We start from the raw sequence: 27,444 nt of genomic DNA on the forward strand, positions 1-27,444 counted from the left end.
AGTAGTAAATTGGAGCTTTGTTCCCATTCTCTTCCTGGGACAGTGAGCTCTGAGCTGTCCCCAGTGTCACACTTACTGTGCTTGGTCAGACCCAGTACATCACCACCAGCTCCACCCAGGGAGCAACACTCACAGCCTTGCACGGTTCTGTGAGATTCCACTTGGAAAGGGAGCCATGCTGGGCTCTACCACTCATTAATTTGTGAGGCCCGTTCAGGTCAGGTAGACATTTCAAATATTGCATGGTATTGTAAACCTCTTCTGGGTTTTGCAGTATAAAAATAAAATTGAAAATTAGTTAGGATAAATATTTATTTTCACATAACATATCTTAATTGTGAAAAACACAATAGTCTATTCACATGTACACATAAACTTTTGTAATAAATTACATCCAAGAAGTTGAGTAATTTTGAGCAGGAATATGAAATTAGAAGTAAATATAGCACTACATCTGCTTTACATTGTGTGTGATTTCAGAACGTTAAGATTAACATTGGAAAAGCACTTAAATTCACGCAAAACCAGAGTGTTTTAAAATAAAACCACTCTGAAATACTGAACAGAAATACAGAATGCCATTGAATACACTGATTTCTTAATATTCTAAGAGTTGGTCAAGTGAAGCTAATACATTTTGATTGTATACATTATCTGTAACAAAGTCAGCAACATGTTAAAACACCATCAGGCTGCTTTCAGGACAAACCAGTATTGAGCTTCTATACTAACCTTAAGACAATTGGAATCTTACAATTTTATCATCAAGTACACAAAACAAAGCATTTAACCTTAATGCATCAGCATTTTTTTCCTAAATTTACATATACAAAACATTGAATTAGATGTAAATTCTTCTTTGCGTCCATTAGATTTTTTTGTTTTCTCCATAAAAATGGCTTTTAATGGGCTTTGATAATGCTAAGGTAAATTTAGAACAGTGACCCTATTAAGTTTGCAGCAAAATGCAATTATTTATGGCTAAAGTATTAAAACATACACACTCACAGACACAAAAACATTGGAATACTTTAAATGTGCTGAATGGGAAAACTTGTTCATGAGGTGTATAGAAAATTTGCATATTTGGGAAAGCTGGGGAATGTTAGAGCCCTATGGATGAGTTCTTACGAAGATTGCAAGACTACAATTCTTTTTTTTAGGATTCAAAGTTTCAGCATAATACTGAGAATTAGCTTTCATTTTAATAATTTAAAAATTTATCTTAAAAAATTTAAAAATCAGTGAATTCCAAATAACACAATAAAACTTCAGCTCTACATCCCTATTCATTCAATACCTAATCTCGCAGTCTTTTACACAAAAGAACAGCTTGAAGGATCAGGCAGTAACAAAATCCATTACAAAAAATGTAATAGCCTTAAAGCCACATTTTACTTTGCAATGTTGTTTTTATCCTTTAATCAGTATGTACTTGATGGAATAATAAAGAGCTGTAACAAAACAACAGCAGGATACCCATTTAATTATTATACACAATCTCTGGAACTAAGAGGTTTACAGTTGTTAGTGGAGAGAAGACAATATTAATATGTCCTTTATGTGGCTGAATTTTAGGCAATAAAAAGGAAGATCGTTGGGCAGGTGATAAAACTACATGTGGGATATAGTTTTTATCTACAAAAATTTCCCTATTATAAAATAATGGATTGATTAATGACAAAATGCATTTGTTTGGCCCACCATGGCAACATTCATACAATACAAGATAAGACACCGTAATCACAAATCGCATTTTAAGAAATACTGTACCCATGTTTCACATCAAAGGATGTGGTGGTGTTCTTTAGCTAAGGTGAGAAAATGCTTTAATATATAATTTTTTATATATATATATATATTTATATATATATAGGACTATGTTCCAGTTACATACAAATTTTAATATTAAATACACTGTATTAAATCAAGGAAAACTTCACAAATACAGAATCTGACCCTGCAATTCACATTGCAAAACTGAATCCATGACTTCAAATGGACGGATTAAGGAGGAAAGTATTATCCTGTGAGTTTGTTCACAGGGTCAGATCACTTGTTATTTTATAAACTTCTTAATGTTCGTTCATCAATTTGGGTCCCTTGAAATTATTTACTAGTTAGGTGATTAAAAAAAAAAATTGGAACAAGGGTTTTCAAGTTCATCTTGAATCAAGATTACTAAGTATTCTCACACAGAAAAAGTAGCAAAATACAGTACAAACCTATTAAGAGGAAAGTTGAATTTGAAAGAAAATTTGCTTCTTACATTTCTGATACAAGTACTGATAAATGGCCAAGATCAGCAACGAACACAAAGATTTTTTGCATTGGCTACTGCAGACATTTACATTGATACTAGACAAGGTAGACAAGGTGGAATGAGACAAGTATTGCACTACATTACCTGTGCTAGTTTGAGATGAAAGACAAAAGTTACAAGGTAAATAATTTATATTTAGTGGTTGTGGCACTCCTTTAATTCATTTGTAAAAAATTACTTGAAGAGCAAGTCATAGACAAGTCTCCCGGTCAACACCTTTCCCTGAGTCAGCTTTCTTCTCTTTTCTGATTTCAGCACTAGGAAATGAAAGGGGAAACAAAAAAAATAGAGTTACGGTAGCGCTGTCACACACACAGCTGTATATATAATCTACCTGAAAACCAACATTGCACAGATGTCATGCTTCATGGCACAAACTGGGAAAGCAGGTGAAAGTTTCTGTGCTGAATGGCGTAGAAAACATCAGGCAGCATTTTAGTGACAAGGTAGGTAAAGAACTTAAGATGTACAGACAGCCAGCATGCAAGCAAAGATAGCCACTTATTTTTTGGCAAATACAACTTAATTTACTAAATAATGGTAATGGTACAGTTCTCAGACAATACCAGGGCATTCTTAAATGGAACAAACAAGAGGTCACAGTATTTCTTGTCTCTAAAATGTATTCTCTTGTTCAACTGTACATTTAGGAGGAATGCTTCTGAACTAGAGTAGTGCAAGCCAATATCGAACAAATATTTGGCTGTCAGTCTAGATTGGAGAGAGCAGAAGTCTGGGGAGGATGGGGAGAGACAATATTCCCCATGTAGAGTGTAATACATACTTCCTCATATATACATTATAAGGAAATAAAAAAAACAGCCTGAAAGATCAGACACAAGCTGTATCATTCAGAACACTAAACCAGAGTTCAAATTTGGATTCAGCTTTTTTTTCTCCAGTTAAAACAATGTTGATTTGCCTACAGAAAGCAATATACGTGCAAAGCAGATGATTTTTTGTGTGTGTGAGTGTCCTAATTTACAACAGCGTAAATAAATAAAAAGTCATGTTCTTCCAATGAGTCTCAATCACAGCATGAAAATGCAAAGAGGCTTCCACAACACAGGCAAATCAAGCCTTCAACAAAGAGTGGCAGGGTATCTAAAGAAAACCAGATGGTTCTGAGAACAAACCTGTAGCAAGCACATAACCTACCAGGTTTCATGGGAATAATTCCTTAACTAGAATGAATGAGAAATAGGCTGAGTTACGCAAGGCTTAAAGAAAGCAAGTTCAATTCTCAAATTCTTACGGCGATTCATGCACAATTCTACAATCATTTGACATTTTGCTTCACATAAAAATTGCTTTAAGGATACAATTCAGTTCAGCCAAAGCTTACTTCTATGCCTATGGCAGCTTCCAGAGGTGTTAATGGAAATAGCTAAAGAATACCAACTTCTGCCACTTCAACTGCCAAATCTGTCACCTTCTGTAGAACAGTGATAGAATTGGGTACGTTACACTTTCTGCACACAAAGGGTATGCAAACAAATTCCAGGGGGGGGTGAATTGAAAGTGCAGCAGTACAGCAGGCAAGGAGTTACCTGTGCTTAGTAAAAGCAAACACTGAGGTGTTGTGTGCCTTACAGTCTACAATATTTCCACGTTTTAGGTGCCTCTGTGATACCAGGAAAGTCTTCCTTCTATTTAGGATTCACATCTCTGAGCAGCTCCTGCAGATGTGGGCTTTAATGCCTTGAGAAATTTGAAAAAAAAAGGACAAGTCCAGTCTTTTTCCAGTAAAACACGTCACTGGTGGATCTGTAAAGGGGTTGGAGCTCTCTTCGTCCCTGCCAAGGGAGTAGCCTAACACGCTGAGCAGGAAGGTCTGGGATGTGGGATTTTCATACCTTCAGGTGCAAAAGGAAACTCCCTCATATCATCTACAAAGTTGCCTCTTTCTCCTATATTTTAAAAGACCAGCTAAGACCAGTCTATCTCCTGTCTATAGTCAGATCTGCATATTTGAAATTGCTCTCTGAAGGGCTTAATACTGTGAGCAAAGACAGAGGAATGTTTATGTACATGTACCAAAGAGGGCTGTGCTTCAGGTAAGTGCCTTGGTGTTCCATTCTACCAAGAAAAGCTCAAGGCAAACCTTTAGGTCCCTGAGAATTTTAATAATAAAAAAACAAAGGTTGGAAAATTGTAAAGTTCAGGTGCCTCTATGGCTAGGCAACTTGACTGAATCCCTTGTAATTCTGTCTCTAGACAGGTAAAAGCACTCAGGAGCCTGGGATGTAAGAGCTCTCACACTATGCTACTTCACAGAATCAGGGCCAGGGCACATCTTGTGATAGAAATTATCCATGCATCAGACTGGGAAATCATTTCTATAAACCCTTCCTAAAATCTCTTTTTGTAGATGATCTTAGTTTATAATTGGCCAAGTCAAGTCAGCATTTAATTACTATGAGTAACTTCTTGTTAACTTGTCAATGCCTTGCATAATAGGCATTACATAAAATCATAGTATACTATCATAATTTAATTATCCCCATTTTATAATATTTTGAGATATAAGGAAGCAGAACTGAAAGCAGAAAGGGAATACTAAATGTTATGTAGTTGAACTTCACAAAGTATCAGTAAAATCTATTTCAAAATGAGATTTTTTTCCCCCTCTATGATAAGGTACCCTTCACTGCAGAAATTGTTAATCTAATACTGCTGATCTTGATCATTTACAAAAATTATCCTTACAACTGCTACCATTCCAAGAGGGCTTTTTTCCTCACTAATTATCTAGGATTGAATTATATCCTTATTTAATGATACATGCATTATGTTCTATAATATTTTTGTAGTTCTACCCCTAATATGACTTAAGACTAAAGTTGCTTATGGCTTTGCTTATCAGAAAAAAGGTCTTTCAGGGTTTAAGCTCGTTGAATCTACTCCTCTCTCAGAACCTGAGACAAACTAGAGCACCTGAAAATGCACAATTTCAGAGTCTTTAAGGTTGTTTGTTTATAATAGGACACTAATATATAAAACCAGAAAAATCCTTTCTCCTGAGTCTTCATTTTCAAGAGCAAAGATACAAGAACAAATTGAAAATTAGAGCTTTAGAAAATTATTTTCTATTTCATTAGTTTCTATTTCACAGCAGTTTAAAGGGAAGATCTCTTATTTGAGCCACAATCTATGCAGATGCTCTTTGTTCAGAGGGTCATGTTTACATCATCTGTCAAAGCACCAAATAAAGCAACATCTACCAGGAAAATTAAAACTCCTGTGTACCCAGGGGCTGTCAATGTACCACATCAGGTTCTTCTCTTTCTCCAGGCTTTCACAGCCTGGACAACAGAGGCACTTGGCATAAGAAAACCCTGCAGTAAATCCTCCTCCCATGCACCACAGATTTCAGTGATCCTTTTCAGTCCATGTGTAGGGTGGAAGGCAAACAAGAACTAGGCTATTTTGACTCTCAGTGAAATATTGGGGTTGCTCCAATGGGTGTCTGAAATGAAGGTTCTCTGGTCATCAACTGCTCAGTCTTGTCTGTGCAGTACAGGGAAAGGAACAACTGAAAGGCAGCATGCCATTTTGGGGTAACAAAATTAAAAAACACTTATCAGTACAAGTGTTCTCTTACTGCATCTGTTCACCTTGAAACAATGACTAGCTGTTTCAAACATGGGCTTTTGAAAAATATATTTAGAAATGGGCAGAATATAATTCTGCATTTAAAAAAAAATTACTAGGAATAAATGGAGTTTGACATTTGATACACTACACTATTTAAATACACTATTTTAACTACAGACTAAATTTCAAAATCCAGTATTTGGGACTTTAATGAAGACATTTTACATTCTTATTTGAAATTTTTTCTCATCTTGTCTCCCCAAAAACTCCACAAAGTCAACTCATTTGGTTCCAAGGTGACACCATTTTGAATGGGAAGACACAATCAAGGAAAAGGTTGGGGTTGGGGTCTTACCTTGGGGGAATCAGCTTCTAGAGTGATTAGGAAGGGGAGCTTATGACAGAAGTGTGATACAAAACAATTAAATAGAAAATAGTTACATTTTAAATTTATGGAAGCAGAGGAAAAAATTCTCTTAGAAAATCACACTGTGCTTGAATTTAATATTTTCTTATTCCTGTCGTAACTCTGTAGCACAGATAAAATAATGTGTCTTCATTTTACTGGACTAAAATCTAAAATTATTTAAGTGTTTTGAGTACAAGTGAAGTAGGCAGAAAAATGTAAAGAAATAATGCAATCATAAAATTATTTTCACTCCAAATATTATTCGATTGCATTCGGAGTAGTGGGTTCTTCATACAGCTATTTCCAGGCACTGATGATCACTTCTTTTTCAAGAGGAAAGAACAAAAGCAAGCAGAACAAATGCAATATCCAGGTGGAGGCTGGTGGTTCATTACACAAGCATCAGGCATGCTCAGCTTCATTTTCCACTGGAGCATAACTAAGTACCATGCAAATATTTGTGATTTATGTTTTTAAATAAATAGTGAATTTGTGTTTTGAGCTCAGAATATTACGACTGGACATAAGAAATAAAACTGCAAAATGCTAAAAATCTTTCTAATCCCTAGTAAAATATTATAATATTGGTTTGACATCAATATATAAAGTATAATGAAGTTTAAAAAAATTAAGACCTTTTAGAAGGAAAGCTTGACTCCTTATCTTTTGCATTCTCTGAGGATATCAACAATGTCTTCCACACAGCAGTTTTTGCCATTTCATCAGAAATGTTTATCACAGATGGGTCATCTCTAAATAAGAATGAAAGTAAATACACAATAAAACAATCAGCAATCAGTCTTGTTACTTATTAACTCAATAAAAGTCCTTGAAAACTGATAGTGATGACAATAAGTGCAGTGTAAGTTAAGAGACTATGCTAAACTTCAGAAGTCCTGAACAATTACTTAAATACTCTCTCAGAACATCACAGCACTTTTAAAGAATTTCTTCCTCCAACAGCAATTAATCACAGTAACATCAATAAAATTTATTGTGTCACTACCAACTAATAAAGAAGAGAAAAATAAAGAAGTGTGAAATTAATTATTGCTCAAGATCTCATAGCATGAAAGCAGCATCACTGGATTAAACACGATCCCAAAAGGTCCTACTTATGCTCTGAAACTCCACCTACTTTTAAAACTATTTTAAAAGCAATCAAAAGCCTTAACAAAATAAAATATTTTAGAATGCTTAAATATTTTTTGATATTTAATTTAATAGAGGTAATAAAAATCCCCAAATTAAACAAATAAGTAATATTAAGTAGCACTTTGTAGCCATTATGCTCTTTGGCTTTACCTGGACTGCTCCAAACATGTATTTATACACTTCAATGTTTTAAGGGGTTGCCTGTACATTATTCCTGACTTCATGGTTACTTGGCATTCAGTAAGCCCTCAGTAAACTTGCTGTTTGTTTTGGGGAACCACTTTAATCACCAGCATCTTGACTCTTGTTTTTAGCTACAGGACTGCAACCCTTACAGTACAGAGTCAGGTATTACCCAGGCAACTCTACCAATGTCAACACACAATGGAGATTGATAGAGATCACACTGCAAGATAATTAAGCTACATATTGCTAATATAAATTACAACAAGAAGGCATGGACAAAACAAGAAAAGAACCAGACCATTAGTAGTGTGATGAGTCAAAAGGAATAGGCTGGGATTTTTCAGAGACACAGTAACAAATCTCCTGATTTGCATTAGGAGACATTATGGTCACTTTGTGTTAAAATATTAGAGAGAAGGCCACTCAAAGATGATGTTTCTATGAACTCACATTCATGCAGAGGTTACTGTCACCAGATATTTCAAATCTTTTATTAAGAATTTATTTATGAAAACTTTCAACTATATTCATTCCTTATGGGCTGGCAACATGTATTATTTCTATCTATAACAGAGGTATTCATGCTTTTTTAGTTGTGTCAACCCTGCATTATGCTTTATCTACCCGGGACAGCTCTTGATTCACTCATTATCTTACATAACAGGATTGAATCAGAATGTTTTACAGTGTAATACTGTAAGAACCTAGTTTTTCTGAAGCATTTTCAAAATCCTTCCTGGATCCCTGCTTGCATCAGGGTGAAGGGTTTGATCTGCTCTACATCTTCCTTTTGCACTGTGCATGTCAGAAGCCAAAGTTCATTGTGAGCACTCTGATCCTGCAGTCCTGTCCAATGGAAGGCTTCCAATTAGTGTGTCTTTTTCCTAGGGAATGTGAGATCGTGTGGAAAGACTAGAAAAGGGCTGACCTTGTTAAATGCTGCAGTGTATGGTTCAGTTCACCTATCAGTACCAAACAAACATTCTCCTGATATTCAGTAAGAATTATGAATAAATATTGTGGCACATTTATTTAATTGCAACTCACCTAAAAGAGGAAAGGTATATTTTACCTGTAATGTCCTTCTAGTGGTAACTGAACAGTCCCTTCCTCTTCCATTGCTAACATACTTTGCTCTTCCTGGAACAAAGGAATTTAGACATGAGACAGGATATGAAATTGTGAAAGGTGAAATTTCTGTGCTTTAATCATCTTTCCATTTTCTTTAATATTAAGTATTTATTTGAAGTTCTTAAAGTGAGATACTTTTCAACTTTTACTTAAATAGTTGACATTTAAAACCTTCTATTTTAAAAGTTGTATTTTCACTTAATGGTATTTTCCAATGCCAAATAGAGCATTGTTTTATAACAACAAAGAGGAGAATTATTAACAGTGAGTGAACAACTGTCTGGTGAATTTTAAATAACACTAAAAACAGGATATATGCATTGATGTTTACATGCAAAAATTAGGGAAGATAAGTTTGCACACACAGTTTTAATATTGATAATACTGATTTTAATACTGATTTTTCACTGAAAGGTAGTGAAACAAGAGACCCAAAATTAGTTTTCATTTGAAGAGAATTAGGAGATAAATCTACCAAAAAACATATGTAAATTACAAATTCAGCAAATCTGCTTTAGGGAGAGGAGAGAAGAATAGAGCAGCTCTCAAGTGCCATGTCCTGCCTGCAAGAACAAAGGAAAACAACTTCCAGAAGAGGATTCCCAATGTCCACACCCCTGGTCAGGATAAGCACAGCTAGGAGGTTAAAAAGCCTTGGCAGGAAGGTGACCAAATCCTGCTCTAAATTGTTGCAGTGTGTGTGTGAGCCCAACAGACACCCAGAGACCTCCACAGCTTCCTTCCCTTTAACAGTTTCCCCTTGTAACAGTTTTCACCAGTGCCTGCCTGTAAGCAAGGGTTGGCTAAAAAAGAGTTTATCATTTTCTGGCAGATCACCAAAGGCCCACGTGCGTCACAAACACTGGTTTTTGGTATTAGCAGCAAGAGCCAGTACAGCTTTCCAAAATAGTAGAATTTAAGTTCCCTCTGCTTAGAAATTTGTTTCTTCAATCTTTCATTATTATAACTATTTCAAAAGTCACAATTTTTTTTTTTTTTCTTCAAATGTGAAAGTTCTTTGTTCATTCTTGTCTCAGAAAGATTTAATTGATTAACATCGAAGTGGCTTCCAAAGGAGGTCTGTGAAGCACGTATCATATCCACTATAAATGTACAAAGCCCTGAAAAAAACATGGCCTAAAAATATAAAAACAACTTAAGTGATGAAATTAGGAACCAATCAAGTAAGTTTCAGATCCTGTCAACTACATTTCTGAATATTCTTGTGGGTAGAATACTTCTATTTTTAAAAGCTGTGTGATAGCAACTCTCCAATTAATTCCTTAGGCTACATGTCAGAAGTTTTTTATTACTAGTTAATTTTGTCATTTCCAGGCTTCACAGCTTCATAAGTTTTTGACAGTTGAACAGTTTTAATAATAGCTCTAAATATTTAGAAATGCCAAAATATGTAAAAATAACCTCTCAAAATAGACAGTGAATGAAATAAAGTAACACCAGTAGATTTTCCCAGTTTTGTTTTCTGATGCCATCCTATCAAGCAAGGGAAGGAAAGTGACATATAAGCAAAACATAAGTATAACAAGGAATTCTTTCCAATAACCAGACCCACATGAAGAGAGCTACCTTGGTTACTTCTGGTTACTCTGAATTGTGATGACAACAGACACCGTAATGAAACATCTCTCTGGTCTGCTCTGATTCAAGGCAGAAAACAATGACTCACATATTTTAATTTCAGCCTGGTAGTTTTACAGGCACATACTAAATAGTAAATAATCATCTGGATTTTTTCTTATAGGTAAAGTCTTTTCCCCAAAATATATTCCATGACAATATGTTGAATGTGTCAAGGAAATCAAAGGTAAGAGTTTACCAGGTTACAGAGGCAGGGAGTTGTCAAAGGTCACAGAAGAATCAATCCTAAAGGCAGATTCATCTAGTTTGTGTAGTTACCCATTCACATTATTAGCTCATGTCCTGTTTCTGCAAATAAAGCTACTAATGGGAACCCTTAACACACAGATTTCACTGGTCTTGGATCATGTCTCAGGGCATTCTTAAGGATAATTTTCAAGTTGATACGGAATTATCTGAAAAACATATTCTTTGAAATAGATGAGGAGTCCAGATCTGAAACAGCCACCTGGGTGGTAATGCCACAGGATGTGAGTTTGAGCATTTGGTTAACGGGGTTAGCGGGGTCACTGACCTATTCATTACAAAGTGAATTGTTTCTGCAGGAGCAGAAGGACAGCTGTGGCCCAGAGTGTAACTGGGACACTGCACAGGGTCATGGCATTGCTGAGAAAGGGCACAGAATGATGCCTTGTGCCCTGTGTAAGGCTCAGAGGCAGCTGGGACATCCACACACCATCTCATCCCTGCAGAAGATGCTGCACTTCCTTCCTCAGCATCTCCTGCAGGGATGGGACCCAGCCCAGTGCATCATCTGGGATCTGAGGGCTTTCCTACAGGCATAGGTTCATCGCTGCACACCATCTGAGTGGGTCTCAGAAGCAATCTGCAGGGGTACTGTGGATAATATTTTATATGACAGTATGGCACCCTAAGAATCTACATCCCCACCTAAGCCTATCAGATTTGTAACCTTAAAAGCACTTATGCAAAATATGACAATGTTACACTTAGATACTGCCAATAAGTCTGCTTGGTACATGGAATGTGCCTTACAGAATTTTGTCTACATGTCTTAAGGAGAAATGGATAAATTGCTACAGACAAAGAAACCTGAAACCATGACCCACCTCTTTCTCAGCATCTTCCAGTTTCTTTTTCTTGCTCTCAGGCATCAGATCATCTAACCAGCTGAGCTCCCGCTTGGTAAAGAAGAAATCCATGAGTTTGCGGACAAATACTAAAGCTAGGACCTGAAAAGATTAATTTAAAGAATTAGAAAATTAAACAAGTAAAACAGACAAATAGACTTGTAGAGGAATTCTTTCAAAAGTGACCAGTTTGTAGCCAGAATTTTATCCTTTAGTTTGAATAAGCTAACAGTTGCTATTCCTTTGTTCAAATGAAGTATGGTTTGAAGCATAACAATCACTGAGGTCAGTAAATATTTTCTATTATCATCAGAGAAATCCCTTAAGCAGCAGACCACCATTATTTATGCCAAGACACAGAACTGTTAGGCTCCTCAGTTCAATAAGCAATCTTCCTTAATGAGTGAATGTTCTTTCTGTAATAGGATTTAGTAATATTCCTTAAATAAAAAAAATGTCAAATAAATTTTAGTATTTTTTCTTTAAGAGAACATTTTTCCCTAAGAGAATAGAAGTTGGGATATCCACACATAGGATTCAAAGCAGAGGTTGAATGTCAAATTTTTCACTACTTAATACATTATAAATTTTCCTTGAACACAGAATCAAAGCAATATTATAATTAACTGTCCAAATTTATATTTTTCTTCAATAATAATTATTCACAAGTGAAAATAATTAGGGATTTTTAGAGGAAATAAAAAAAATCATACCATCATAGGAAAGACAATGGCAGCTCTTGAAACCTTTATAATCCAGAGCAGCACAAGACAACTCAGCTGAATTATAGTGAAGAGATGGACCTTTCTAAGAGGAACATGCCTTAGATAAATAAAATCTGGCTGGTGCTTTGCAGGCATCCAGAATAACTTTATCCTGTCAAAAAGCTGAAAGAGAAAATTTTACACGTTTGGATCAAAATGAGGTGTAGGATCATCTATGCTGGCATTCACACACTGCCTCAGAGATCCTGAATATCCAAAGAATCTGCCTTGTTATTCTAAAGGCAAAAACTACATCATTTCAGCAGCACAGAAGAGAGTCCCTCAGTAACAACCATAAGCCTTTAATCTAGACTAGTCCAGCAGTGGCAAAGGACTTGTCTTCTCCCCACTGAGCACTTAAGCAGAGTTTAATTACTTGGTTAGTCATCATTCAGTGCCCTTCCATTTGAATACACATGTGCCTCCCCATTGTATTGCAGCTGCGCTGAGACACTGAACTCTGCTGAATTACATTCCATCCATTCTATGCTGCAGGAAATACCCTGTTCATTGGATCTTACACACATTGTCACTACGCTGGATGTTACACACAAACAAGGTGGTTACTTTGAAATTGTGAACTCTTAACATCAGGGAAAGCCAGACTCCAGAGTGGTCTTGAATCAATTGTGACTCCCACTGAATGGAAGCTGGTTGATCCTGTTGGGCATGTGCACTATCACACTTCTTTCCTAACGCATCCTAGACTTCTTTGTCAACCACTGAGCTCTGCCTCCTTTGGCACATAAAAAGCTGCTCATGGAGGGACCCATGCAGTCTTTTATTTCCTGCAAATGAACAATTTTCTTTTACTTCACCAGACACTTTATCCCAGGCTGTTTCCTTCTCCATATTTCACTTTATTCACAAAACCAGAAACAGAAAATGAAAAAGAAAAAAAAAGGAATGAATGCCAGAAAGCTGCTAGGAATGTATGTGAGAGGTTCCTATTTTTCAGGCCTATTTGGCTCCATACTGACCTGTGACATTTATGTCATGGCACAGTGATTATGGTGGTACACCAATTCTTCCTGCATGGATGAGCCATAATATATTCACACAGCCTTCAGCAATGTCAAGTTTTGGAAATTTTTATTGAGCATGTACAAACTGCATTTTTTTTAAAGGCTTTTAATTTAGTCAGATTTGAGTATATTCCTTTTTCACAGAAACAGCAAAAAGCACATCCTCCCACAAAAGCCATCTTATCAAATCTCTATTCCTTATCCCAGCATGGGGGAGGAAGATAAGGAGGGGGATGCTATCACTTTTCCAAGTAAAGATAGCCAGATTTCAGCATGTCTTAAAAACACTCCTCAATAGTGTAGTGTACTTTCTCATACCCCTGTTCTGAGAAACAGCTGAACCATATTAAATTGAAATTATTTAAAACTCAGTAAAAGCCAAACTACACTTCTGAGAATATCAACCCAAAGGATAAGAGATAGGCAAAGTTATAAAAGAAGAGTCTCTGAATAGAGACCACCAGTCAAAAAAAAAAAATCCCAGTTTTGCCTATAAATGGAGGTAAGTTGCAATCAAATGTAATGAAAAAAATCAGAAATTTTCTTTGCTTTTTCTATTTGACCTTTTGCACAGAGTAACTTGTGTTTTCACTGTGTGATTTCTCAATTGTGTCACAAGGTGTGTTGATGCCTCGTGGGCTATAGGATTTGACACTCTGCCATTCCATGCTGCAGTCAGCCAGGAGAGAGAGAGCACAGCACAACCCCAACCTGAGTGCTGGAATGCCAACTTCTGCCAGCTACTCCTCCCTGAGGCCACTGCAGGAATGCTGCCCTTCCACTAGACTCGACCCTTCACCCTGAAGTGCTGTGGCTTGGGAGCTCCCCCTCCCTGCCTGGAGTGTTTATCTGCACAGGGAAGACCTTCAAAATTTCACTTGTGTTAATTTTAGGGCAAGTTAGCCCTAAAGGCAAAGTTCAAGTTAAGGGTAGCCCTGCAAAGGAACTTGAAAAGGCAGCATGCAAGCAAGAGAATGGGCTGGCAGCAGAGAGGGAAGAGCCCCTGGTAGTTATTACTCAGTTTTTAGGCTCAGCAAGATTCTCTTGATAACAAGAGAGAACAGAAAAATCAGCAGCCAAAAAACTGGAGAAAAAATGGAGCACATGACCTAAAGGGAATACTCTATTTAGAGAGAATCCCTTTTCCTTTTAAGCAGTCACTTTCAAAAATTTAAGGTTGGCAAGATTCCTTTAAGATTATACACAAAAGCCTATACAATAATATAAGAAGAATAGCAATATTTTTTTTATAGAAAGCGTTGTCAATAACACACTCATCATAAATCCATTTTACCTGAATTCCCTTTAGAGATGAAGCACCCATGTAAAGAAACACTCCATAAAGCACTGGCATAGGAATAAACTGCACAAACAAGCAGAGAAAGAGAAGAGCATATTAAATACTACTTAACAATTTTAAACGCTTCTAGAAAGGCATTCAAAACAGTTGAAATACAAAGTGCCATATGCCTGCATTAATCAGACAAGTTGTAAATTCAGAGTCACTCAATTATAAATTAATAATATTTCTCAGAGTATAAAGCAAAAGAAGAATCTGGCTCTGTAGTTTTATTTTCCTCTCATGGCCAGTTATTACAATATACTTAATTCCCTATTAATACAATTAACAGAACTCCATAAAAAAAATTAAAGCCTTAATTTATACTTAAATTCTTTACTTTAAAGACAGCTCAGAAAAATGTTCAAGAGACATAAAATACTTCTTACTGCTAAAAGTAGTATTTTGTGCTATAAACATTTAAAAATGGGTGAATGATTCCATGGAATGATTTTTAAAGAGACAATTTAAATGTTCAGGTTCACAACATAAACTGTGTAGGCAAATGAGTATGTCCATGGAATCTGTAAGAAATGTTAAATACACGAAATGCATGCTCTGTGTTTTCAAAATGAAGGCTTTATGATATACTCAAAATACTGCTGGGAAGTACAATTTCTAAGGACTTATTGCCCTCACTGCCACAATATTCAAGACTAAGTTCTGGTTTTATTAAAGCCAGTGCCAAAAATCTCACTGATTTCACAGAGGCCAGATAATTCTTTTAAAAGTATTATATTACATGTATATAGGGTATTATATATGACTGTAACTAGAGACCCTTTTTCAGGACACTGGTGAGCTGTCTTGAGCATGTAGGAAGCATGAGATAATTTTTCTGTTCATTTCCAAGAAACAAACCATAGAACTTCTCTTGCAACTGTGAAAATATTTTTAAATTACTTGGAAACCACAAAATGTTTTTAAATTATCTAAATAAATTTTAAATTGGTATAATGAGACTGTTTCATGGTAATTTGCATGGGCCCAAAGTACTGACAAAGTGTGAATACAGCTCAATGGCAGAATTCCCTTTGACTTCAGTCAGACCAGATTTTCATTACAAGGTTTTTATTTTAAAAATGCTAGGCACTTTATTAAGCAAAATTAGAATTCCACTTGAAACTCTCATTGAGTAACATTATGCTGGTTAGTAATGTGCCTGGAAAGAGCATTCATTAGATAATACAGTAAGAGCAGTGAAATGTTCAGTGCAGTATTGATTACCTTTCCCTTACTTCCCGAAATTACCTTTAGAATACTTGTCAAAAAGACAGATGAGCCCATAAGGATAAAAATCATGAGTCCTGTGACTCTTTGCTCCCGGATTCCAAGAAATTTCGGCTGCTCCCCTGGAGCAGAGCACTCTGATTCCAGTTTTAAGCTGTTCACATGGGAAATGGAGAGGACAGTGGCTGCAACAAACCATGGCAATCCCATAATAGAGCACACACCAAGCATCACTGCCACCATGAGTAGGTCGAGGTGGTATCCACATCCTTTCTGTTAAGAAAAGTAAGGATGGAAAGAAATGTAAAATGACATCTGAATTAAGGAGAACGCTCCTGGCAGGCATTCCTAATGAACAGCTAGAGACAACAGAAAATTTGAGACTTGTAGGAAAAATAGAGCTTCCTTCTCTGTGTTATCCAGGCTGGGTCAGTAGGGATGGAGACTGGTTATCTCAGGGGAATTCCTACTGGTTCACAGTCAGTGCTCAATGTCACTGGACTCCTTCCAGTTGTGAGTTAAGTGTATCACAAATCCACTCTACAGTGGGTACCAAACAGCTTTCCTGCTTATAAAGTGGCTACTGGTGAGACACTGGAAAATACATACATTTTCTGTTTTAACTAAGTCTCCTCTGTGGATAACAGTGAGCAGAACATCCAGCCAACTTCCCACTGATCTTAGTAGACCTTCCATCCATTCTTACAAAGAGGTGGAAAAGTATGTATTTTTATTGGTCCCTACATAAAAATCCACAACATTTGCAAAGTCCCTTTATGCTAGAAGGGTCCATAAAACCACAGTGTTCCTTCTAAAGTTTTTTAAGATGGTAAGCACATGATACACATTTTCAGTAACGTACTTTCAATCTTAGATAAGAGCAGATAGCTAGAAAATAAGATACATTAAATTAAAATATAAAATCTATTAAATTAAAACATTAAAATAAAATATACAAAATTAAAATTAAATTAAAATATAAAAACTGCTTTATTGGTTTCCTAATTCAAACATAGCATCATAATATCCATAGGAAAAGTCAATACAAAACCTTTGGGTTTGGATCACTTCTGTAGTGGTCAAATGCTACATAAATTTACCAACAGGTGGATAATGGTTTGCTTTCAAGCATAAAACCCTTTGGCTGAGTCTTAGATAAGATTAAAACCCAATGACTATCCTCACTTGAAAAAGAAAAATGCATCAAGCTTGGTTCTATAGATATCTGCTACCATAGCTGAACCATAGCTGAGTGGGATATTTCACTTCAATTTTAGCAAGTATCCAGGACATCCTCACAGCTGCAAGCAGCAGCTGAGGCTATTTTCTTTTAAAAAGTCAGGTAGTTAGCCATGTCCACAAAACTTTGCAATATGGCAACAAATCCAGTGTCATGGTCTGATGAAACAGCGATGTTCATGCAAACAATGTGAATATGTTGAACCATAATTTTGCCTGTAAACCCATGCAAATGCCTTTTGACATAAAAAAAGTAACTAAACTAAACTTGGAAGGGTTTGCTACAGAGACTGCCAAAAGCTGAAATGTGCACTATCCAGAATTTGCTATGGGAAGTATAAAAAAAGAGGGGAAAATGAGTTGGAAGCAAACAAATCATTTCTTTATGAAGACAACTTTTACTTCTAAAATGGGAAGCGTCTGGGTTTATGAAAATGTAAGCCACATATCAAAATGAAAATGCCATCTTATTTGCTTACATTATTTAAAAAGGGGGAAAAGTAAAGAAAATGAAGAGAATCAACTCTAGCAACCTTCCTTCACTCCCCAAAAGTGCTTATGAGTCTTATCTCCAAGACACATCTTGACAAACTCAGAGATGTGTCAAACACAGATATTAGTTACAGGCACAATGCACTCAAAGAAAGAGTTTAATTCTAAATCCTAACAGAGACACCTTTTTTTACCTTCTGACACATTTATGAGGAATGTATCTGCTAATGCATACAGAATCCGAGAGCATTTCCTCACATTCATACATGATCTGAGGAACCTGACATATGGGAAGAAAAGGAAGCATAGCAACAGGTGATGCTACACCAGACCCCAGCAAAACTAAAACGCAGCAAGACAAGGGGGCAGCCAGGAGGACCATCTGACTCCCAGATGCCAGTGCTGAAAAAACACATTCCAAAGCTTGGCAGCAAATTCCTGCATCTGTCAAGTTAACCACATGCAATGCTATGGATTGACATGAAGAGCCAGGCTGACAAAGAGGGCAAAAAAAGAACATATCAAATGTCACAATCATCCAAGAAGAGGCAATGCAAAGTGAAGGTTGCAAATGCATTTGCTAAAGCAACTTGGGATTGGATTGCTGCTTATTAAAAGTATGTCAAAAAAAAGCCTAAGCTTGCTGCATATACATGTACAGAAACCTGCTGCTAGATTTTGCCCAACAGTTTTTCAGAGGGGTGATGTCCCTTTTTCTCTCTCCATCTGTAGGCAACTAAAGTGTTAGAGAACAGAGCAGGAAGTTGTCCTATGTTGTTTTAAGAACCCATTGTGCCTCTAAGGCTCAGTTTTATTCTTCTCCCTTCTTTAACATAGGAAGGGCATTAAAAAAAAAAGGTGGGTAGAACCACAGAGAAGGATGAAGAGAGGGAAAAAAATCTTGTATCATGAAATAACCCCTTTTTAAAGTTTTTAAAAATCCATCCAGTAGAACAATACTGTCAATACCTGAAGAGGCCATTAAGATTGTGGTACTATTAACTTGAAGGGTTTTTTTTTTTTAGTGAATGAATCCTTCTACTAAAGCACAGAAGGCAACACTTTGTTAACTCAGAATCTGTATTCCAAATAACATTCATAAAGTCCTCTGTAAGGCAGTGGATCACTGACACAGGGCACAGGCACCACACAGACCAACCAAGAAAAAAGCACAAAAATTTAAAGGGGTTCTATATAATATATTACAAACTAGCATACTAAAGTAGATGGATACACATTACAACAGTGAAAGTATAAATTTTGACTGAATACCTTTAGTTTGTGTTCTTTTCTATTGATAATGACAGCTGTGATCTGCTGGTCCATAAAGATAAGGATAGTACAAAGCAGGGCTGGAATTACAGCAGCTATCACTGTCCACCAAGGATTAGGCCCCAGAGGAGTAATAAACCAGCCACGATCATCTCTGGTGGGCTACAAAAACAGTCATGCAAGGCCAGTCAGAGCTGTAAGGATTATTCACATTTCAATTTCACAAGAATACATACAAAACATTATTAGGATATGGCTTCCTTTAAAACCAACCTATATAGAGCACTAAAAAACATGCTAGACTACCTCTGATGCCAAGCCAAGAAATTACATATAATAAAATATATAATAAAATCATCTGGATTATTACAGGTTACACTTGATACAGTAAACACAAAATTTGGGGGAAGCCCCAGAACATTAGAGTAGTTTAGAATTTGGGTGATTCAAGCCCTGTTAATTTCTACAGAGGAAATAAACATTAAGAAGCATGAAAGAGCCTGCTAGGAGAGGTGCACTTACATGATCCATAAATCAGAGAGGTTGCATAATTACTTGTGAACACAAAAAATTTAAAATACAATCACTACTCCCTGATGATGATAATAAACAATTATAAACCCATCATAGTAGATTATTTTGCAAAATGATAAAGCAGTGCAATTTATCATCAACTTACCTTAAAAGCATTTGGAACCTGAAGTTTTGGTGATGGAATTCCAATGGCATAGTCAATTAAAACCATGGACAAAATAGTGAGAAAGACAGCAAAGTCGCTGACAACAGAGCGTACCTACGATTATTGAGAGAAATGACAATTTCAACTAAAACATTCAGCTATGACTTAAGATTTTTCTTCACTGTTTTAGTACAGCTTACAGTTTTAGCTTACAGCTAAAACCATGCTTATTCTGATACGAGTTTCTAACAGAGAAAAATGCCCTGTCTACTTCACCAGCTGTTAACTGAATTTGCAATGCAGATAGAATTCATACTTGGACATGACTAATGGCAACTTTGGAATTGGAATAAGGGCACACACCTTAGTAGGGAAGTACCGGCTCGTTTTGAACTGCTTCAGGGTGGATGAGAGCGTTACTGTGGAGAAGAACAGGATGACAGACCAGAAGAGGACGTCTGGAACGTAAGGGCCATGATGACCACAGGCTCGCCCAACAAACTCGCCGTGAAACTTTTTACATTCCTATCAGGAGAGAAAAATAGTGTTGTTCTAAAAATTATCAATGCTTACACTAACATTTTCTTCCCAATTTCTCTCCTAAATTGTATTACTAGAAATAGTAAAACAATTTCTAGATATTTATTCTTTTAAAACATAAAACTCACTAGTCTGCATGGAAAATTCCAAAAGTAATCTCTTTTTTAGCCATATTAAATTATGAAGTCACTAAGACATACCATAAATAAGGTCATTAACATAAAAACAGGGTTTCTTCAAACTCAGCAAGTACACTGATTTATTTTCTGTGGACAAATACAGATTTATACTTATTAACACTCTCCAAGTGTGGAAAGCAAAGTTCAAAAGGCACAAAGTCTGCTCCTGGTGCATTCTCAAGAACTGCTTTTTTGTTTTCCCTTCACAGCCCCAGCAATTGAAGAAAAAGCTATTTAGGACGCATGGCATTGGGCTAAAAGGACCCCAATACATTTAATACCACACGGGGGCAGCACATCCTGTAAATTGTTTTTCTCTTACAACAAGAGCTGATAAAATGCCCGAAAACCCTAAATCTTTAACATCAATTATATTTAATATAATTTATTATCAATATGCAGATACAGTAGAAAGCATTTCGAGTACTTCTCCACTACTATCCTTAGTCATCTAAAATCGTAAAGAGTAGCTCTAGAAATGTGAGCTGCCAGCTCTGGACTCACAATCCTTTCCATCTTCCCAATCCCTCCACATGGAACAGAAAGAAAATGAAAAATGAAATGCAGCACCAAGTGTCAGGGATTCCAGGAAAAAATATCCTGCCACATCAGGAACTTTTTGTATTAAATAAAGTGTGTCATTGGCTCATCACACTCACTGCACAATTATCCTGATATGGGAAACTTTGGCTTTGAAAAAAGATTGTCTTGGAAAAAACCACAATTGCTATTTGATGACTGTGAGACAAAGGAGCACAAGGTTTTTTATACTGCTATAGCAGTAAACTTGGGATGAAGTTGATCATACGCCTCTTGAAGAGGATTTTGTCACCATCAAAATCCTCTTCACACTTGTCCAAAATCCTCTTCATACTTGCTCCAAAATCCTTTGCTCACACTTGGTTTGTCTTGAAAGCAAAAAATAATCATTGGGTTTTAAGAGAGAATGAGAATCCAGAACTTCAGAAACTTGAAACATTTCAGCTAGATATAAGAAGATATGAGCAGTAAAAGAGACATAATGGGGTGAGTCTGACCAAATATTTACAGACAGCAATGTCTAATCTCTTACTGCAGTTCTCTAGAGCAGAAGTTTCTTGATGGTGCTTGCAAGAACTAAAGATACAAAGTACAAAAAAAATCAGTTATTTCTTTGACAACTACAGGGACTCATGGGAAAAGTTGGTCAGTTATACTGCTACCTATGTAAACTCAAGTTTTGGTAATAAGATTTCACAAAAGTTTTGAAGGGTTTTATATAATGCAGCCAGTCTTTTACATTTATAGTTAAAACAAAATCTGTTATTTTAAATCTCCTCAGCTGCAAATGTACTCTGAAAAACACTGTCAGAGATCTGAGAAAGTGAGAGGAGGAGTCTGCTCCTGCACAGATGCTCTTAGAGTGTGCTGCAATTTTGAGAATATTCATTCTGGACTGCTGGAATCCCTCAGGCCAGCAGTTCTCAACTTTCTTTCTGCTGTTGCCACACCAGCAGAGTTGAGGAGCAGTCCCTGCTCAGAGGAAGGCATGGAAGCAAGACAGAGCAGCCATGGAAGACAGCTCTAACTTAAAATGAGTTCTTCTGCATTCCTGCCTTTGGAAAAAAAAAAGAACAGTATCTTCTGGAGACAGTCCACTGGATTGTCTTTTAAGTATTCAATTTGATTATGCCTGTGATTTGGTTAATTCAGTTATCTCTTCAGTCTGGTGTCTTTTGCACTCAATTCTCTTTGACTGTGTAATGAAATGATCCCTTTGCAGGAAAAAGTGGTGGCCCAATCTCAACACAACATTTTAATCAAGCTGTAAATGTCACTTTGAAAAAGGCAAACTTGAATTATAAAATCCTTTAAACATAGAAAAGTGTACTCTTAAGAAACTTGTTACACATTCATGCAAGCCCCACTAAGCTGTAGCTTTATCCCCTTCCTCCCCTGGGAAAAGAAATTACAGAATTTAAGGTGAGAAAAAAGTGGTCATTGAAGAGAAATTTTCTCCCCATCCTCTTTTTTATAGCCTGAACTACTGCAAGAGTGTTTTAGGGGAAATAAAGGCTTCTGATTCTTTCTACACAAGGGAACTTTGGTTTTGCCATCTGGCAGAATTTAGGACAAATTCATTGTCATTTGACATGTTTGACTTAATCTCAGCCAAGCTCTTGTGCTAGTGTGTCAAGAAGGTTCCAAAGCAGGGCATAAAATGCACACACTTGCTGCAAAAAGCTTACAAAATGAGATAACACTATAAAGTTCATGTCAATTTTTGTTAAGTATCTTTTATTATTTATTTGAACAAATATGAGCAGGAAAATTGGTAATTTTTAAAATATTTTTGTTGCAGTAAGATGGACAGACTTATTTATGCCTATGCCTTTATTTATTAAGTTCCCAAATTTACTTACTGACACAGTTAGGTTCCCCCATGGCACATCAGATGCAGATATATTGTAGTCCTGCCAGTATTGTAAGGTTTTATTGCTAGGATGCTCTGGTTCCACACAATTGCATCTGAAAATAAATATATTTTTCCTTAATAATGAAAGATATATCAGATATTAATCTAAATCTTCATTTTTAAGATACATTGAAATTATGCTCTACATTGGCAGATAATTTTAGTTCAAATGAGTTCAGTAGATGCATGCTTTGAAGCAGTTTGTAGTTCAGTAGCCAGTGCTATTACTGGAGCATCATTTGCTGTGAGGTGCAAATGCATATATAGTACATAACGTGACACATTCCAACCACTGATCACATTAACTTTTACCACCTGTCTTCTTCCTCATCTATTGATACTTCTGAGCACAGTTTGAAATACTGAGAATATGCCGGCCCTGTTCCACCCTCTTACACCTAACACTTCTCTACATGGACATTAGATGCTATGTACAGCTCCAGGCTGATCCATTTCCCAAATAACAAACTCTCTGTGTCCTCTTTCTTTCCTAGATGGAAACATGCCTTTGCAAGCAAAATTGCCCAACTACCCAGTCAGCTGTCAGGGCTCTGAATGTCAGGATCACCAGCACAAAAATCTCTCTGAACTCTGCGTCCCTTGTTTCTCCTTTCCCCACAGCTGCTGTAAAAGCACACTTTTCATTCTAAATTGTGTATTTTAACATGCAAAATGTGACGAGGCAGTGTAGGAGGACAATAAGTAATTTAAAAATAAGTAATTTAAAATCAAAATGAAATCTTTAAAGCCTCTGAAGCAACTGTGGGAGGCTTTTTCTTTGACAAAGCCTTCAAAACATCCAGGATACTCTGTAGGATCCAAGATGTCAAGTGTGCTTTGCAATACGCTTTAAATTAATTCTACTTTAATAATCTGTAGCACCATCGAGTCTGCTAGTATTTTAATGTGCTTATGATGACTTTAAATAAATTGTGTACTCTCTGATAAAGTTTTCAGGAGCAGCTGGGGACAGGATAACATCTGACTATCGCATGCAGAGCCACTGAACATAAATTGCATTACAGCTGTAGCAGAATATCAGTTTATTCACTTACCTATGCTATCTATTTTCTATGTGACTGTTTATCTTTCCACAAAATGACAATACTCAACTAGATTAGTATGATTTTCTATATATTAAATTCTACCATCTACACCATGAGGACACAACACTGACATTCTATTTCAATTACAATACTATACATGTGACAACATCTGCATTTAATACATAGAGATGAAAAGATGCAGGTTGTCTTTGTGCAATTCCTTGATTTTATTTTAAATGCAGCTATTTCCAAAATAAAGAGAAAACCCCCACAGCCCATGAACAAAAAGGAAAGAAAAAAAAAACAGAAAAAAAAGCAACTGCATTCGGAGAAGTTGAGGGCCTGAGCCAAAAGTCCTTGACTGGATCTTTCCAACATATTTAATATGCTTTGGATCAGGCCCTAAGTGCAGCATGAACACGTGTTCAATGCATAGTCCAAGGTATTACGGGATGGGTTAAATGAAGCACATCACTACCAGTGAGCTACAGGAGCAGAATAAAGCCAACAAACAGTATGGCTGCATCATGTATTGCAAGGGAGTATTGGATGCTCATGCAGCAGTCAGAGGTGGCTGTGTGAGGTTACTGCTGTTTTCTGGGAGCACAGGAGCTCCTGGCCCTGGTGTCCATCACCGATCCAGCTGGCCGGACGCTGGGCCAGGCTTTGATTACAGCCGGCCAGGCTGGCAGGGGCTGCTCACTCAGACACTTCCTCACTAGAAGGGGAGACTGTGCCTGTCGCCAGCACTACATGGTACAGCTACCCTTGCTGCAAACTGCAAAATTACATTTAAAGGTTAGAGGAGCCAACATTTCTATTTCCTCAGAAATGTGACACTTGAAGCTATAGTTTAATACAGCTCAGGTAAATCACCTTCAGATTAGGTCATTTGTTTATTTCTATAGCAATATCACTTTCCTCCTGCACAGCATTCCAGTCTGGTCTTTACCAAGCTTCACAGGCATGTAGCAATGGCCGACTGATGATCAGCAAATAAGGGACTTGTGCAAACTACACCCACACAGACAAAAATCACCCTGCATAGTGCTTCTGTCACTGAATGGGGGCAGAGCTAGGCCCTAACTGTGGAGACCAGATCCTGTTTCTACTCAGAAGACCATTCAAACAATGATCTCAGTGTTTTGATATCCACAACATTGCATTGCTTTCAATATTGTACGTGTTTTGGCAACACTGACATTTTGATGTGAGATTGTATCATGGTATTACTGTCTTCCAGCATCCCACTAATTGCTTAACATTATAGAACTGTGAGATAGTAAAACACTCCCTGTCCACCCCAGAAAACACAAATGAAGGTACCATTCAGCACCAAAACATAAAAACATTATCTACCAAGATGTGTTGTTTCACAACAGATTTAATTGCTTCAATGATAACTATTTCCCAATGTAACTGACCTTCAAGGATAATCTCACATTAATGAAATAATGCTTCCTACTTTAATATTTTTAGTATTTTAGTCTCTTTCATTGCCATTTTTACTTTGAGTAGTTTTGCCAGAAAATGCAAAATACGCTGAATAGTTAGCACTAACACATCCTTCTATTTTCCTGATAAAATATTACTCAGAATGCTGGAATAAGCAGAAAAAAAATTTCCTCTTGGGAGTTCAAATGCCCTTACATTCTTGTAAAGTTGTTTGAAGTGCTGAGCACTTGCCCATGACAAGGGATCTGTGGGGAGTTTATGCTATTACCAAATGAGTTATAGACTATACAAACGCCTGTATTTTCTAAGAAACCTATTCATCTTTAAATACAGTACCAACTTAGCAATGTACTCTTGTGTCTTTGAATGATAAGTCAGCAATCATCTTCCTGATACTAAAAGATTCAAAAGGATTCTTTTGATTCTCTTTCATCCTGGCTAGAATAAAGACAGGGAACAATCTGACACTGGTTGTGGTAACAAAAGCATAGGTGTCACTATGGGGGGGCAATCTTTGCTGCCAATCTCAACACATCCATTTCATCACACTGATGACAGAAATAAATAATTTTTCATCTTTACCCTTTTGGATATGGCAAGACATTCTGATCTCCTGGTAGCAATTCAGATGTTTAGCATGGGTGACTGTACACTCCATGGTGTCTGTGATATCCATGATGAGTTACCAGATATGAGAGGACCTTCGTTGACTCATGCCTTTGTTTTCAAAGCAGCTGGAGGCTGAGAGATCTAAAGTGGCACTAGATACCCAGTTACAGGCCTCTACCTGTATTTAAAATGTCCGTATTTTGCAGCTAGAATGGTATGAGTGGAGCTTGTTTTCTTTTAGGGTATTTAAAAATCTAATACAGTCTAAAGAAAGCAGATTATACTTCTGAGGTAGATAAACAAACCATTTCAGACAAGATAGTCTTCAGACAACTCAGAACTGTTCTAAGATGAGAACTGACAAAATGAGAACGTAACAAAGAATAACCTGAACCTGCTAGCTAGAAACAATAACCAGAGCAAGGAGTCTTTATTGCCCATACACCTTCCAAAGCACTCAAGAAATCTCAGGCAAATCAGAATGGAGAACAAAGGTAGATTAGAAATAAAAAAAATTAGGACTGCATGACAGACAGGTATTCCCTGGAGCCTGTATCTCTCTCCCTTTTATAGGAGGATCAAAATTTCAGCATAATCTTCAGCACCAATTCAACTGTAACATATAGGCAGTATAAGGTCACTCCCCACTTCCCTTCTTTGTCCCCCCTAACTCCCCACAATTTCATAGTTGTTTTAGGTTTTGGTTCATAAGTCTCAGTCTCGTTCACTTCATTAATTAGAGACAGCCATCCTAACTTTGCTGCATCCAACATCTACAACTTGTCCTGTTTTCAGAGAGCAGAGCTAGGATCCCACAAGAGCAACTTCAGGAAATCTCAGATAACTATCTGTGTTCTTTGTTCCACAAAAGGAACAGTTATTACTATCCTTAATAGCACCAAAAAGACTGTCTGTATTATCCCTCTTTCTCTGGACTATGTGAAAGGGAATATTAGTTAGCAAATTAAAATCCTGTCGCTTTATATGTCAAGTTGGGGAATATTTTCCCCCTCTTTTTTAGATTGGCAATAAAATACAAATATCATGGCTGCTCAACAACTAAAATGTTCTTTACTAAAACCACTTGCATCCTGACTCTAATTTTCTGTTAACTGAAAAACAAGAAACTTATTTCCTACATTTAATTTTTCACTTCAAATTAACCCCAGTCTAGTCTTTCCAATCCTTACAATATCCACCTCTTACTCCTGCTTCTTTGGATTATTTCTTCACCATTTTCTTCTCTTTACTCTGTCATGCATGCTCTGCTCCCTACACAGGCTTTAATGTAGCATGGTGCCTGTCCAGCTTCAAAGAAGAGCCTCAGACAGTGTTTTTGTGAGTAAATAAACCACACTTAAACAGCGCAGCTCCCTTTGAAAGCCCCATGGCCATTCATCCCATGGCAGTTGCCATTTTTCAGTAGCAGGTTTTCAAAACTAGGAGGCACTTACTATCAATGATTTTCTAAAATTCAACAGGCATTGGTTTGGATCTCTTATTTTCCAGCATTTACATATTGTATGCTCCACCTATTTGTACTAGATAAGGATATGATCTATAAAAGAT

General features: G+C 36.7%; 1 protein-coding gene across 5 annotated transcripts in view; it reads right to left on the bottom strand.

Annotated features, from left to right (window-relative positions):
- Window positions 1–293: 293 nt before the first annotated feature.
- Window positions 294–27,444, bottom strand: part of SLC4A10 (solute carrier family 4 member 10) — a 146,884-nt gene continuing 119,733 nt past the window's right edge. For 4 of the 5 annotated variants that reach the window (XM_058809717.1, XM_058809716.1, XM_058809715.1 and 1 more), the window contains exons 15-25: window positions 22,713–22,818; window positions 19,955–20,116; window positions 19,592–19,705; window positions 18,913–19,074; window positions 15,931–16,182; window positions 14,635–14,703; window positions 12,265–12,438; window positions 11,531–11,653; window positions 8,743–8,810; window positions 6,965–7,081; window positions 294–2,580 (exon numbers count right to left, since the gene is read on the bottom strand). In XM_058809717.1, the coding sequence (XP_058665700.1) occupies window positions 2,514–2,580; window positions 6,965–7,081; window positions 8,743–8,810; window positions 11,531–11,653; window positions 12,265–12,438; window positions 14,635–14,703; window positions 15,931–16,182; window positions 18,913–19,074; window positions 19,592–19,705; window positions 19,955–20,116; window positions 22,713–22,818 (1,414 nt within the window). In that variant the 3' untranslated portion in view covers window positions 294–2,513. Of the gene's footprint in view, window positions 2,581–3,481; window positions 3,508–6,964; window positions 7,082–8,742; window positions 8,811–11,530; window positions 11,654–12,264; window positions 12,439–14,634; window positions 14,704–15,930; window positions 16,183–18,912; window positions 19,075–19,591; window positions 19,706–19,954; window positions 20,117–22,712; window positions 22,819–27,444 lie in introns of all 5 variants that reach the window. The other variant, XM_058809719.1, reaches the window with a different exon arrangement.

This window comes from Ammospiza caudacuta, chromosome 8 (assembly GCF_027887145.1).
Source record: "Ammospiza caudacuta isolate bAmmCau1 chromosome 8, bAmmCau1.pri, whole genome shotgun sequence".
In the NCBI taxonomy this organism is placed as follows: domain Eukaryota; kingdom Metazoa; phylum Chordata; class Aves; order Passeriformes; family Passerellidae; genus Ammospiza; species Ammospiza caudacuta.